The 13,424-nt window shown below is 38.1% G+C and overlaps 2 protein-coding genes across 2 annotated transcripts; both read right to left on the minus strand.

Annotated features, from left to right (window-relative positions):
• Positions 1–6,405: 6,405 nt before the first annotated feature.
• LOC107763708 (uncharacterized) lies at positions 6,406–7,029 on the minus strand. Its single transcript, XM_075221206.1, has 2 exons — positions 6,724–7,029; positions 6,406–6,681 (listed from the first exon to the last, which is right to left on the minus strand). Exons 1-2 carry the CDS (start codon positions 7,027–7,029, stop codon positions 6,406–6,408), a joined length of 582 nt encoding a protein of 193 aa, XP_075077307.1.
• Positions 7,030–7,140: 111 nt separating this feature from the next.
• LOC142164042 (uncharacterized) lies at positions 7,141–9,975 on the minus strand. The gene is made up of 4 exons (XM_075221207.1): positions 9,804–9,975; positions 8,996–9,438; positions 8,223–8,926; positions 7,141–7,279 (listed from the first exon to the last, which is right to left on the minus strand). The coding sequence occupies exons 1-4, from the start codon at positions 9,973–9,975 to the stop codon at positions 7,141–7,143; spliced, it is 1,458 nt and encodes a 485-aa protein (XP_075077308.1).
• Positions 9,976–13,424: the final 3,449 nt, after the last annotated feature.

The raw sequence follows: 13,424 nt of genomic DNA on the forward strand, positions 1-13,424 counted from the left end.
ATTAAGGCATGATATGGATCTAAGACTAACCGGACATATCATGGAATATACCTACGCACGGACTCTCATCACCTAGTGTGTACGTAGCTCCCCACATAAGTAATACATAACAAGATACACCTAAGGGGATGAGTTCCCTCTTACAAGGTTAGGCAAGAGACTTACCTCGTCTCAAAGCTCACTACCAGTCCACAAATCCGCTCTAAGTCCTCAACTTGGTGCCAAACAACCCGAAACTAGCCAAATATTATATAAATTAATCAATATACACTCGCAAGTTTATAATTTAACTATTAGAGTAATTACCCAACCCAAATTAGAAGATAACTAAAATTTACCCCGGGCCTACGTGCCCGGATTCCGAAAATTTTCAAAGATAATTGTTACCCATAACCTTACAAATTCAAATATATAATTTTCACCCAATTTCATAATCAATTTCGTGGTTAAATCCCATTTTTATCAAAATATAGGTTTTTCAACTTAACCCACAATTTCTACAATTTATGTGTTAAGAATCTACCCAAAATGCATGTATTAAACTCATCTTATTTAGAAATTACTTACCTCAAAGTTCTAGGTGAAAATCCCTCTTCAAAGAGCTCTAAAATCGTCCAAGAAGTGAAAAAATGAACCATAATAGCCTTAAGTCCCGACATTAAATGGACCTCACTACCTTCAGGGGTTTTCGCACCTGCGATCGCACTGTCACACCTGCGGCTCCGCTTCTGCAGAAAAAATCATCGCAGGTGCAATCCATGCCTAGGTCTGCCATTCTCGCATCTACGGGTGAAACCTCGCTTCTGCGAGCCCACTTCTGCAGCGAATGCGTCTCACCTACGAACCCAGGCTAGTTGGTCCCCTTCCGCTTCTGGGATCGACTTCCTCGCACCTGCGAGTTCGCAGGTGCAGTTCCTGCTCCGCTTCTATGACCACTGGCCAGTTCACGCATGCAGATTCTACAGTCAATAGCTCGCTTCTACGAGCTCACACCTGCGGCAGATTCTTCGCAGGTGCCATCGCACCAGAACCCCTACTGCTTCAGCCCTCCTTCCAAGCTCAACCATGTTCCGCACATCGTCCGAATAGTACCCGAGGCCTCCAGGGCCTCGCCCAAACATACCAAAAAGTTCAAAATTATGTGACACACTCGCTCAATCCCTCGGAACACGTAAAACAACATCAAAACTAAGAATTGCACCCCAAACCAAGTCAAATCAACTTATGAACTTCAAGTTCTTCCAACTTACTCCGAACGCGCCGAATCATAGTTAGACTACTCGGAATTACACCACATTTTGTGTACAAGTCATAAATAATCATACGGAACTATTCTCAGGCTCGAAATTCCAAACAGACCTTGATAAAACCAAAACCAACTTCAAACCAAATTTAAAACCCTTGAAAACCTTCAGTACGCCAACTTTAAATATTAAGCGCAGAAACGCTCCCAGGTCATCCAAAACCTGATCCGGACATATGTCCAAATCCAAAATCATCATACGAACCTTTGGGACCGTCAAATTCTAATTTCGAGGTCGTTTACTTAAAATATTGACTCAAGTCAAACTTAACCATTTTAAGCCAATATTAAGGAACTAAGTATTCCAATTTCAATCTCAACTCTTCCAAACCCGAACTAAGCATCCCCGTAAGTCATAAAATAGAAAAAGAACATATGAAAAGTCTTATTTAGGGGAACGAGGATCTAGAAAGCAAAATAACCGATCGAGTCGTTACATAACATCTCTTCTCTACCTTGTTAGTATATACCTTTCATCAATTTTATCAATCTTCTTGTACGACAAGATCTTGAGTATATGGCAACAAAGAATCCCTCTAGAATCGAACCATTTGCAGCTACAACTAAAATAATCGTCGATAAGTGTATATTCAACTGTGTACTCTAATGGATTTTCACCATTTTTTTGCACAACTGAATAATCACTAACGATGAATATTTCAATACTAGGGACAACTTGATGATCGCCAGAGTTGTTGACTTCACAATGATATAATTTTCTTAATTGTATCTTGAAAAATTCATACATTATACGTATATAACACTGAATTACATGTTCCTCCCACTTGAACAATGACTCACATACAATTTGAAAGACTTTTGACCTGTATTCTGCTTCCAACTCTTTCTCATGCTTATCTCTTATAGCTAACTCGAACTAGTGAACAAACATCCTAAGAGTGCTTTGACGGGTAATATATCCATCAAAGAATGCATGCATCCCCTCACTTCTTTGCATAGATAGCATACCAGCCCAAAAATACAGACCAAGGTACACAGGAACTCATTTTTCCTTCTCAGAGTAAAGCTTGTTGAACCAATTCCTTGTATGCAAATTATACTTTGCAATATATTCTGTCCATTTTCTCTCAAAAACTTCAACAGTAATGCTATTACGTACCATGGATTTAAATTCTCCACGTGCAATTTTAGAAGGACGAACACCACTTAAGTAAAGAGGCAACTTCAAAAATATATGCCAAATACAATACCTATGTATTATATGTGGCATCACTACATCAATGGCTGGTTGAATGCTCAGACATTGGTCAGTTATGATAGCATCTGGATGAACATTTTCCATGGCTTCAAGCCAAGTTCTAATAACCAATTTGTAACTATCGATATCTTCATGAGACTAGAGCACATCCAGTAGGATGAACTGCCTATAGTGATTGATGCCAACAAATATAGTGCATGGCATATTATAGCGATTCACAAGGTACGTTGTATCGAAGCACACCACATCATAGAATTGCTCACACGCCGCCTTATAGTGTGAATGTACCCGTACCATATTTCGCAGCCCACCAACATTATCTATGTCTATTGAATAGAAAAACTCACTATCCTTTACCTACATTTCACGAAACAAATTGAGCAATGAATGTGCGTCCCCTTCTTGCATTTCAAAATTCCTACTCTTTAAAATAAAATGTTTACAATCTTTTGGAGTGCAACCCAAAATTTTGCAGTCCACCACGTTGAACCTCAGCAAGTCCAATATTCTTGGAGGGTCTAATGTCAGATCGATCGTGAGCTACAAGATACCTTTTCAAAGAATCACTAATGGACCTATGTACAGCCATCAGCCGTGATATGGCAGGGAGCAAATCATGATTGTGATCATTAATGACCTTAGAGACGCGCCAACAACAAGAATCATCCAAAACAGCAGTGAGCCTAGCTTTAAAATTGTTACTCTTAGTGGTAAACTTTGTTTTGCGAATCCTAGCCCTATCACAACAGTAATTTATGTACCTGATAGTGTCACCACCCTTCTTGTTGAAATTTCTTTTGACGATAGAGAATCCTTTCAATCGTGCATGTTCTTTATAGAATATAAACAAAGAATTTTTATCTCTATATCGCATTCTGGAGATTGGACCTACAGCTGCATCCTCTTCAGTGAAATCATTCTTTATTTCCCGATCAACATCATATTCTTATAACTCATTTCCTATAAATTACTCCTCATCATCCTCAGCTTCTCCATAATATTCTCTATTGGCTTCTTCGTCGTCATCATCTAAATGCACAACATTGTTGAAAATGCCATGTGAATTAACATCGACCCATTTGTATCCATTCAATAAATTGTCGTATGCTGCCATCCGTAAAGATCTGTACAACTCATCCCTAACTCGATCAAACCTACTATCTTGGTTCATATTCATAGTTGTTGTATTTGTATTTTGTTCATTTGGATTCATATTTTCTTGCACCCCCAAATTTTCTTGGTTTGAATTCATGTTTAGGTTATGGAAGAAAAAAGGGAAGGATTATAGTCGTTTATGTGATCAGCTCTTCAAGATCTTATAATATCATAATTTGCTATATACATAAAATACACAATGAATGTAAAGACTTTTCACCTTTCTCTGTATGTGAACATGAATGATTTCATGTTGCTCAATGTTTGGGAATAGAAAGAAGTTACTATATTTAATATTGTGTGTTGGAGGAAAAATTGTTGGGAGAAATTGGAATAAGGACATGGTAGTCATTTTGCAAGTGTGGCCATAATTGGGACAAATTAGTGTGGTTATTAAGCAACTCTCTTAGTGTAAATAACGAGTGTGATCTTGTTACTTTTAACACTTCACCAATGCAAAGCTTATCTCGAAAGAAGATAAATGGTAACACATCAACAACAACAACAACAATAATAAAAAACCCAGTTTGATCCCATAAATAGGGTCTGGGGAGGGTAGTGTATACGCAAACCTTACCCCTACCTCATAAAAATAGAGAAGCTATTTTCGATAGACCCTCGGTTCAAGAAACAATAAAAATAAAGCACCAAGTAGCAAAGAATGTTAGCAACAATGTAACATAGTAACGTGTGTGAATGCCGCAACATGCGTAATAAAGAACCGTAAGTAGGAAATTACAAAAATAGTCCTAGTACTATTGAATGGCCTAGGAGGAACACACTACTATCTGTCAACCTACAACCCTAATCATTGACCTTCATACCTTCTTATCGTGGGTCATGTACTCGATAAGCTGAAGCAATGACATGTCTTGCCTAGTTACCTCTCCCTAATACTTCTTAGTCATACCCCTTCCCTTCCTCATACCCGCCATGGACAACCTCTCACACCTCCTCACCGGAGCATCCATGTCTCTCCTCCTCACATGCCCGAACCATTTCAGCCTTGATTCCCGCAACTTATCCTCCATAGATGCCACACCTACCTTGTCCCTAATAGCTTCATTCCTAATCCTGTCTTTCCTAGTATGCCCTCACATCCATCTCAACATCCTCAATTTAGCTACTTTCATCTTTTGGACATGGGACTTCTTGACAGGCAAACACTCAGCTCCATACAACATAGTCGGTCTAACCACCACTCTATAGAACTTTTCCTTAAGTCCAGGTGGCATATTATTATCACACAAAACCCCCGATGCGAGCCTCCATCTCATCATCCCCGCTCCAATACGATGAGTAACATTCTAGTCAATCTCCCCGTTGCCTTGAATAATAGACCCAAGATATTTGAAATTTTCTCTTCTAGGGATGACCTGAGTACCAATCCTCACTTTCACTTCTTTTTCATGCATCCCCTCACTGAACTTGTACTCCAAGTACTCAGTTTTCGACCTACTCAACTTGAAACCTTTAGATACCAGCGTTTGTCTCCAAACTTCCAATTTAAATGCTAACACATCGCATGTACAATTATCCCCTTGCTGAAATTTTTTGACATGCTTCATCAATTGATTGCTTAATATGGTTTAAAATATTTTTCATTTAGGGTATGTTTGTCATGGAATGACTTTCCTACCAAAAGGAGGAAAAATATTTTTCAAAACTCTTTTTCAATCTTCTCTATCCTATTCCCCACCTCCATCACCCATATCCCCCCACCCCCTCCAACCCCACCCTCCCTAACCTCGCCACCGTCAGTCCAGTCCTTAGACCCCGACCTACCACCCTCCCCCGACTTTACCCATTTCATCTTATATAGTGCTTTACTAAATGATATTATTTCCAAAAATATTTTTTGCTACGTAACCAAACGCCAAAAAAATAAGTAGAAACCTACTTATTTTTCAAGGAAAACATTTTCCTTCATTCCAAACATACCCTTAATTATTTATTGGTTGCTTATTATTCTACTCCTTCCGGTCCATAATAAGTGACCATTTTACCTTTGGCATACCCATTAAGGAAATACAAACTCCTAAAAAAAAAATATACTCACTAAATTAATCTTAATTAATTTTTACCTTGACACATTGGAATATATAAATAAGGGTAATTTTGAAAAAATAAAATTAATTCCTTCTTTATTATGATGGACACTTATTTTGGACCAAAACAAAAAGGTAAAATAATCATTTATCATGGACCGGAAGGAGTAATGATCTTCATAGTGACACAAAAATTGTGTAAGCTGTCTTCAACAGAAATATTATATAGTGAGACATCTCTATAACATCATCTTTATATAATAGTCATTTACTATAAAAGTCGAGTTATTCTCGAAACTGAATAATATATTATGTTATAATATATGTCTTCTATAACAGCATTTCACTATAGCAACTAAAAACTTTTGAAACAAATGACGTTGTTGTAGAGAAGTTTGACTGTAAAAGGATTGGAAGTTCAAGTGTGAGGTGTGACACACTAACTCAAGGCGAGAAAATATATGACAAAATGAGGTCACCAATTAGTAATAAAGATCAAACTTACATTTTTTTTTTTGGTAACTATAAACTTTATTTACCAAAAAGCATATGTACAGCTCAAGAAAAGAAAAAACAAACTACCACTTGTCAACTAGGCTAAACATAGTCCCAACCTTCAGTGACTTGCCGATTAGCTATCTAATTTTCATACATTTCTGTACTAACTATTCTATGTAGTCTCATGGGTAGAAATTTAGACTTTGCAGCTTCTTCCTCAGTGACAGCTTCATGCTTCCTCTATAGAATATCTCTTGTATAATCACTCTAACTATCTCCCCCGCTAATCTTTGTCTGTGCTGAAATACTCTGAGATTCCTTTCATGCCATAGTTGATATACACTGCCAGCAATAGCCATCTTGTAAATTTCAGCAGATGCACTCTTTCCATTATGCTGTGATATAGCCCATTGTACTTCTGCAGCCCATTCCATAGGCTGCCTATATAGACCTTGCCACTATAACAGTTTTTGCCACACTTCAGTAGATAGCGTACATACATAGAACAAATGGGATATACTTTCCTCAGCCGCTCCACACATAGGACATGTTGCATCGTGTATCACTCCCCATCTCTTTAGTTTGTCCCTTGTATATAATCTACCATGAACCGTGAGTAGAAGTATGAAGTTCCATTTAGGGGCACTCTGATTGTTGCAAGTCAGCCTTCTCCAGGCCACCTTTGGCACATTACCCCTCAGCTTGCAATAAATGTTGTTGATAAAGAATTGATCCATGCTAATCATCTCATCCATACTCATTCCAGCCTGTATGACATATTTGTGTGCTTTCAAGATTTTCTGCATTATCTAATATGCTTGATTGCACTTGGCCTCCCAGATGTAACTCGTTCCCCCATAATAGGCATGTACCCATCTCACCCACAGTTTGTCCTTCTTCTTGCAAACATTCCACAGCTACTTACAAATTGCAGCTTTATTCCATAACTCAACATCAATGAAATTTACACCTCCTGCAGCTTTGGGATAACAAAGAGTTTCCCATGCAATCAGTGCCTTATTCGACTCATTTGCCCCACCACTCCATAAGAATTTTCTGCAAGTTGCCACAATTTCATTTATAATCTTCTTAGGCAGTATAAACACTTGTGACCAAAATGTTTGTATAGAGAATAATACACTATTGATCAGCATAACTCTTCCAGTGTAGGATAGAAACTTGGTTGTCCACCCCGTGATTCTGCCAAGCATTTTCTCTAACAGGGGTTGGCACTGAGTAATAGCCAGCCTCTTAGAGCTTAAAGGCACCCCCTAAGTACCTGAAGGGAAGCTCACCTTTGGGAAATCCAAGTACATCTAATAATTATTGTTGTAAGACTAGATTGACTCCTCCGCAATACATTGAGCTTTTGGTTGGATTTGCAATAAGTCTCGATGCCTCAGAAAAGGTCTTGAAGTAGTTGTATAATAATTGTACATATTATTTATCACCCTTGCAAAACATCATAAGATCATCCGCAAATCCTGGCTGAGTAATCTTGGTCCTAGCACACTTGGGATGGAATTTGAAGGCAGGATTCTTTGTCAATTGCTTCAGAAACCTACTCAGGTATTCCATCATAATTACAAACATGTAAGGTGACATAGGGTCCCCTTGCCTTAGACTTCTCTTGGCAACAAATGGCCTACTAGGCTTGCCATTAATAATGATTGAATAAGAGATTGTCCGTAAACAGCTCATAATCCAATTGGTAAATTTAACAGGAAAGTGCAGCCCGTGCAACAATTGCTCAATATAGATCCATTCCACAGAGTCATACGCCTTCTGCATGTCTATTTTAATCATACATCTAGGGGAAATACATTTACTTCCATACCCCTTTATGAGTTCATGGCTTTAAATGATATTATCACTTATGATTCTGCCTGGCACAAAGGCTGCTTGGTTTTGGTCAATCAAAGTAGGCATTACCAGTTGTAGTCTCTTAGTGAGAATCTTCGAAATGATTTTATATAGCACAGTACAACAAGAAATGAACCTAAACTCTTTTATTGTTAGAGGGTTCTTCACCTTAGGCACAAGTGTTACTGATGTGCAGTTAATAGGCTTAAACATGTTGCCTGTGTGAAAGAAATCCATAACAGCAGAGATGATTTCTTCCCCTACTACCTGCCAACTTTTCTTGAAGAAATGTGAGTTGAAACCATCACATCCAGGAGCCTTCTGTTCATAAATGTCCTCAACTGCATTGTATACCTCCTCTCTTGAGATTGGTTCTATCAATTTCAGTTGTTGATCTCTGGTCAGCTTATGTCCTTCATCAAGTACATCCAGTTGAACTGTTGGTAATATATCTGCTGCAGACCCAAGCAGATTTTGATATTTGATAACTTCTATCTCCACTTCTTTCTCAGTTTGTGCTATATTACCATCTATAGTATTGAGTCTTCTTATTTGGTTATAAGCAGTCATGTTCTTCATGCGAGCATAGAAATAGGCAATGTTAGTATCCCCTAGTTGTAGATATTTCACTCTTGATTTTTGCTTAAGAATGATTTCCTCAGTTAGCACCCACTTTTCTAGTTGTTGTTTCAATTCCTTCTCCTTCTCGGCTAGTTCTACCTGCTTCTGGGGATCTCTTGCTTCATGTTGTATTTCAGCCAGCTTCTTCCTGTAATATTCCACCTTTTTAGTTGCTTTTGAAAACTCTCTACAGTTTAGTGCCTTTAGCTTATGCTTGACCTATTTCAGTTTACACCAAATTGCTTCCATCCCCCGCACTTGATGTACACAATTCCACTGGCTATTCACCAATAAGAGAAAATAAGGGTGCTGCGCCAAATGATTGAAGAATCTGAATGGCCTAGCCCCTTTGAATCCTCTCCCTCCAATTTCTATAGCTATAGGATTATGATATGAGAAATAAGGATCTAAGGTTGTAGCTTCCACATGTGTCCAAGTAGTCATCCATTCACTATTTACAAGAGCCCAATCAATCTTGCTAAGAACATGGTTATTAGTCCATTTATATCTTCTTCCAGTAGTTTTAAGCTCCACCATATTAGTGTCCACCATAAATCTCTTAAAGTCAGCAACCTCATATTCCTGCACAGGATTTTCCTTAATTCTGTCATCATAGTGCCTTATAGTATTATAATCTCCCATGGTAACCCAGGCCTCATGTTGTATTCGAGCAATAGATGCTAACTCATCCCATAGTGGCCTTCTAGCAGCCACACTGTGCAAACCATAAACTACAGTTAGTTAAAACCCCACATTCAAAGCACATATCCTCACATCCCCATGAACAAGCTGTGGGTGTGTATATATTTTAGTAAATACAATTTCATTTGAATTCCATAATATCCATATTCTACCCCTTCCATTTGCATCATAATTTGAACACCAATGCCAACCTGGGGCTACCCTTTTAATTATCTGTTCAGCATATTTTCCTTGTACCCTATGTTCTAGTATTGTAACCAATCCTACCTTATTGTGCTTCAGAAACTTTACTAACTCCGCCTGCTTATATACTTTATTCAGGCCTCTGACATTCCATGTAATGAGCTTCAACATTCCGAGTCAGGGGGTTTATCCTCTAGGCCCAAATAACTACATTGTCCACGAGCTCCTCCAGTCCCTTCATCCACCTGAGATTGATGTTGTGTACTTGGTAATCCTAGAGAGCTGAATGCATTTGTTACTGCCAGATTGCCATTTTTGGAGGTATTCTGACCACTTCGACTTGTTGATTTGTCTCTGACCTCTATCCAATGATCCTCTTGCATCTGATGTTGTTTGTTTTTAGCTAAGGGTGGCAAGTGGGTCGGTCCCGGGCCTAAACGTGCTAAGTGGTCCGGTCCAAACGGTCCCAGCCCCGGTCCCGGGCCGGTCCCAAATTAAACGGGCTAAACGATCCCTGGCTAAATGGTCTTTTTGTAGGGACCGGCCCGGGACCGTTTGGTCCCAGGCTTAACGGTCCTGGCCTGCGGGCTAAGTGGGCCCAACGGATTTTTAAAAAAAATTAGGGGGAATAGGGAAAAAATATTTTTAAAACTTTTTTCTTATAGAATCAATAGCAAGTTTATAAATTTTCCCACCCTCTGAAAAATGAGCAAACAAATTTATAAGTTCTTCAATATAAACTAAACAGTTAGAAATAGTAGGATGATATTGCCCAGAAAATTTATTTGTAGCAATATAAATTTTTTCTAAAAAATCTACAAGTATTTTAACATTAGCCCAATCCTCATTTGTAAGGTGCTCATCATCATCACTTACATGTGCATTAAATGTTGAGTTTATGGGTTTTCTATATTCATATGCAATAACCAAACTTTCATACATGTAATTCCATCTAGTTGGACAAGGTTTAGGAACCTTTCTTTCTCTTAGGCCAAATTCATCGCATCTTTTAAAATTTTTTCTAAGTCTACTTCTACGGTTTGAATAAAAAAGGCAGTTAAGAGCCATTTTAACCTTTTCAATTTTAATATTTAAAATTCTCATACCATCACCCACAATTAAATGGTAAATATGACAAATATATCTAAAATGAAAAATGTCACAAAATGCAGGATTTAGCGTTGTGGTAAGCAAGGCTATAGCATTTGTATTACTAGTAGCATTATCCATTGAAATTGATATTATTTTATCACTAATGCAAAAATATCTACAAATATCTGTAACTGTGCTAGCAATAAACTGCCCTGTGTGACGTGAATTAATTATTCTATAAGAAATAATGCGCTTTTGCATTATCCAATCCTCATCAATCCAATGACCGGTAACAGTAAGGTAATCACAGTCGTTACCACTTCTACCAATATCAGTTGTAATAGCAATACGACAATTTATATTAGTAAATAAATAGCGCAAATATTGTTCATATTCATATTTATATTTATAAATATCGCTCTTTACGGTTGTGCGAGGAATACCTTTATAAGTAGGATTAAAATTATTTCTAATATAATGCACAAAGTTAAGGTCAGAAGGAAAACTATAGGGTAAACACATAACAGTTACCATTTTTGCCAATTCTTCCCGATCTTTTTTTGGATCATAATATAAAATACTACCGGTAACAGTGTTAATTCCCGGTTGAAATTGATTTGAACTGGTACTAGGGTCAACCTGACTAGGAGTAGGTAGACTTTTCCCCTCGGCCAAAGCTTTCAGACGAAGATATTTCACTTTATCTTTAGGGTGTTTCAATATGTGTCTAGCCAAAGTTCCCTCCCTCCCTCCCCCTCGATCCAAAATATTTAAAAACTAACTTCGTGCCACAAATTTTACACTTAGCCTTATTTTCTGGAATTAGTTGAGTAAAAAATGGCCAAACGGGAGATGTTTTCGTCTGTTTGCTAGGTTGTCTAGAAAAAGTAGGGGTAGTAACAGGAGTATCAGATGGGACATCATTTGGATTAGCAGGGTTATCACTAGTTGGGTTAACATCAGGAGCAGGACTAGTTGGTGTATCATCATCCGGTTGAGTTTCATCAAAATCTATTTCCTCGTCATCATTTTCATCAATAGTTGGATTAGAATAAAGAGCATTCATTAATTCATGGTCTAATTGTTCACCAGCTCAAATATTATGGCAAAATTGACTTTCAGTAAATTGTAATAAACTATTATCGCTATCAAGAATAGCAGGTGTAGGACGGATATGGAGTTTGGTTCGGGGAGCCCAGGTTAGTGGAGGAGGAACAGATTGAGCACTAGATTCGTCACTCTTGGATTTTTCCTTATTTTTACCAAAATTGTTTTTTTAAGGAAGCCATCTTAATTAATAAAGTAATAGAAAATAAATAAAACAAACAAAACTATAATATTAAAACTTAAGAGTTGAAACGAGTTTACCGAATTGACGAACAACTTGTTGAAAATTGATTATCGTTGAAGACTTCAATTCATCAACTTCACAATTGTTTCACGAATTGTAACAACAAAGTAAGCAATAGTAGCAATTATAGAAGAAAATTAGAGAGAGATTGTGATAGATTGAAGATTTTGTAAGAAAAATGAAAGAATGAGGGGGTATTTATAGTTGAAAATAGGAAAAAGTATAGTTATAAAAAGTTTGGGATTAAAACAAAGTTGGGGGGATTAAATAACTATTTTATAAATAGCCAACGACTATTTTTGACAGCCCAACGGCTATATTTAAAAAAAATTAAAAATATAGCCGCTGGGACCGTTTGGCCCGCTAAGGGACCGGTCCGGTCCCGGTCCCTGGCGGGCCAAATAATCCCGGGCCTGGCGGGCCCAAAGCATAGGGCCGGCCCACGAGACCGGCCCAGACCCACTAAAACCAGCCCATACTGTCCTGACCCATTTAGCCTGTTTGGCCCGCGGTCCCGGACCTGGACCGGCTCACTTGCCAGCCTTATTTTTAGCTGTATCATTCTGGACCTGCACCTGCTTGTTCATTGTACAAGCATTCCTACCTGCTGATCTCTCCCTCGAGCAAGTTGGTTGTTTTGAGGCTGATCCTGGATATCATCCTTTTTCTTTAGCCACATAGTCTTCTGCTTCCCCGACATCCCTTGATCAGGTGGAGTGGCTTTTGTTTGCCCATCATCTTGGCATCTATATCCACTTTGTAAGCAAGATGGACAATAGACAGGTTTCCAATCATACTTTATCTCTTGATCAAAGATCTTCCCCATAGGATCTCTTGCTTTAATGGATTCTGGTAAAGGCTTTGTAACATCCATTTCAATAAGCATCCTTGCATAGGAGACCCTATCAATATTTGTAGTGCATTCATCTGCATAAACTGGACGTTCCAGCAAACTACCTATCCTGCTTAATGAATCCATACTCCAGCAACTAAGTGGGAGATTGGGCATCTTAATCCACAGGGGGGTCATTCAGAGCACCTCCTTGTTGAAATCAAAATCAGCCTCCCAAATCTTAACAATAACTGGTCTATTATTCATTGTGTGAGGACCAGAGAAAAGAACCTCATCTCTATCAGCTATACTCCCAAATTTTACCAGGAAGAAGCCTTCGTTGTGATAGTAAACTTTGGGCTTTGCAATATATTTCCACTTACTTGCAATAAACCTCTCCACTGCTGCAATAGTAGGTGAATTCCCAACTATATACAAAATTAGTGCATGTTTCCATTTTTTCTGTTTCTCTGTCAATCTCCTCTTGTTGTAATTGAGCTACCAATTCACCCTCTACAATAATTGGTGCAATATATTTCAATTTCATACCTCTGGCA

Source organism: Nicotiana tabacum, chromosome 9 (genome assembly GCF_000715075.1).
Source record: "Nicotiana tabacum cultivar K326 chromosome 9, ASM71507v2, whole genome shotgun sequence".
NCBI lineage: Eukaryota > Viridiplantae > Streptophyta > Magnoliopsida > Solanales > Solanaceae > Nicotiana > Nicotiana tabacum.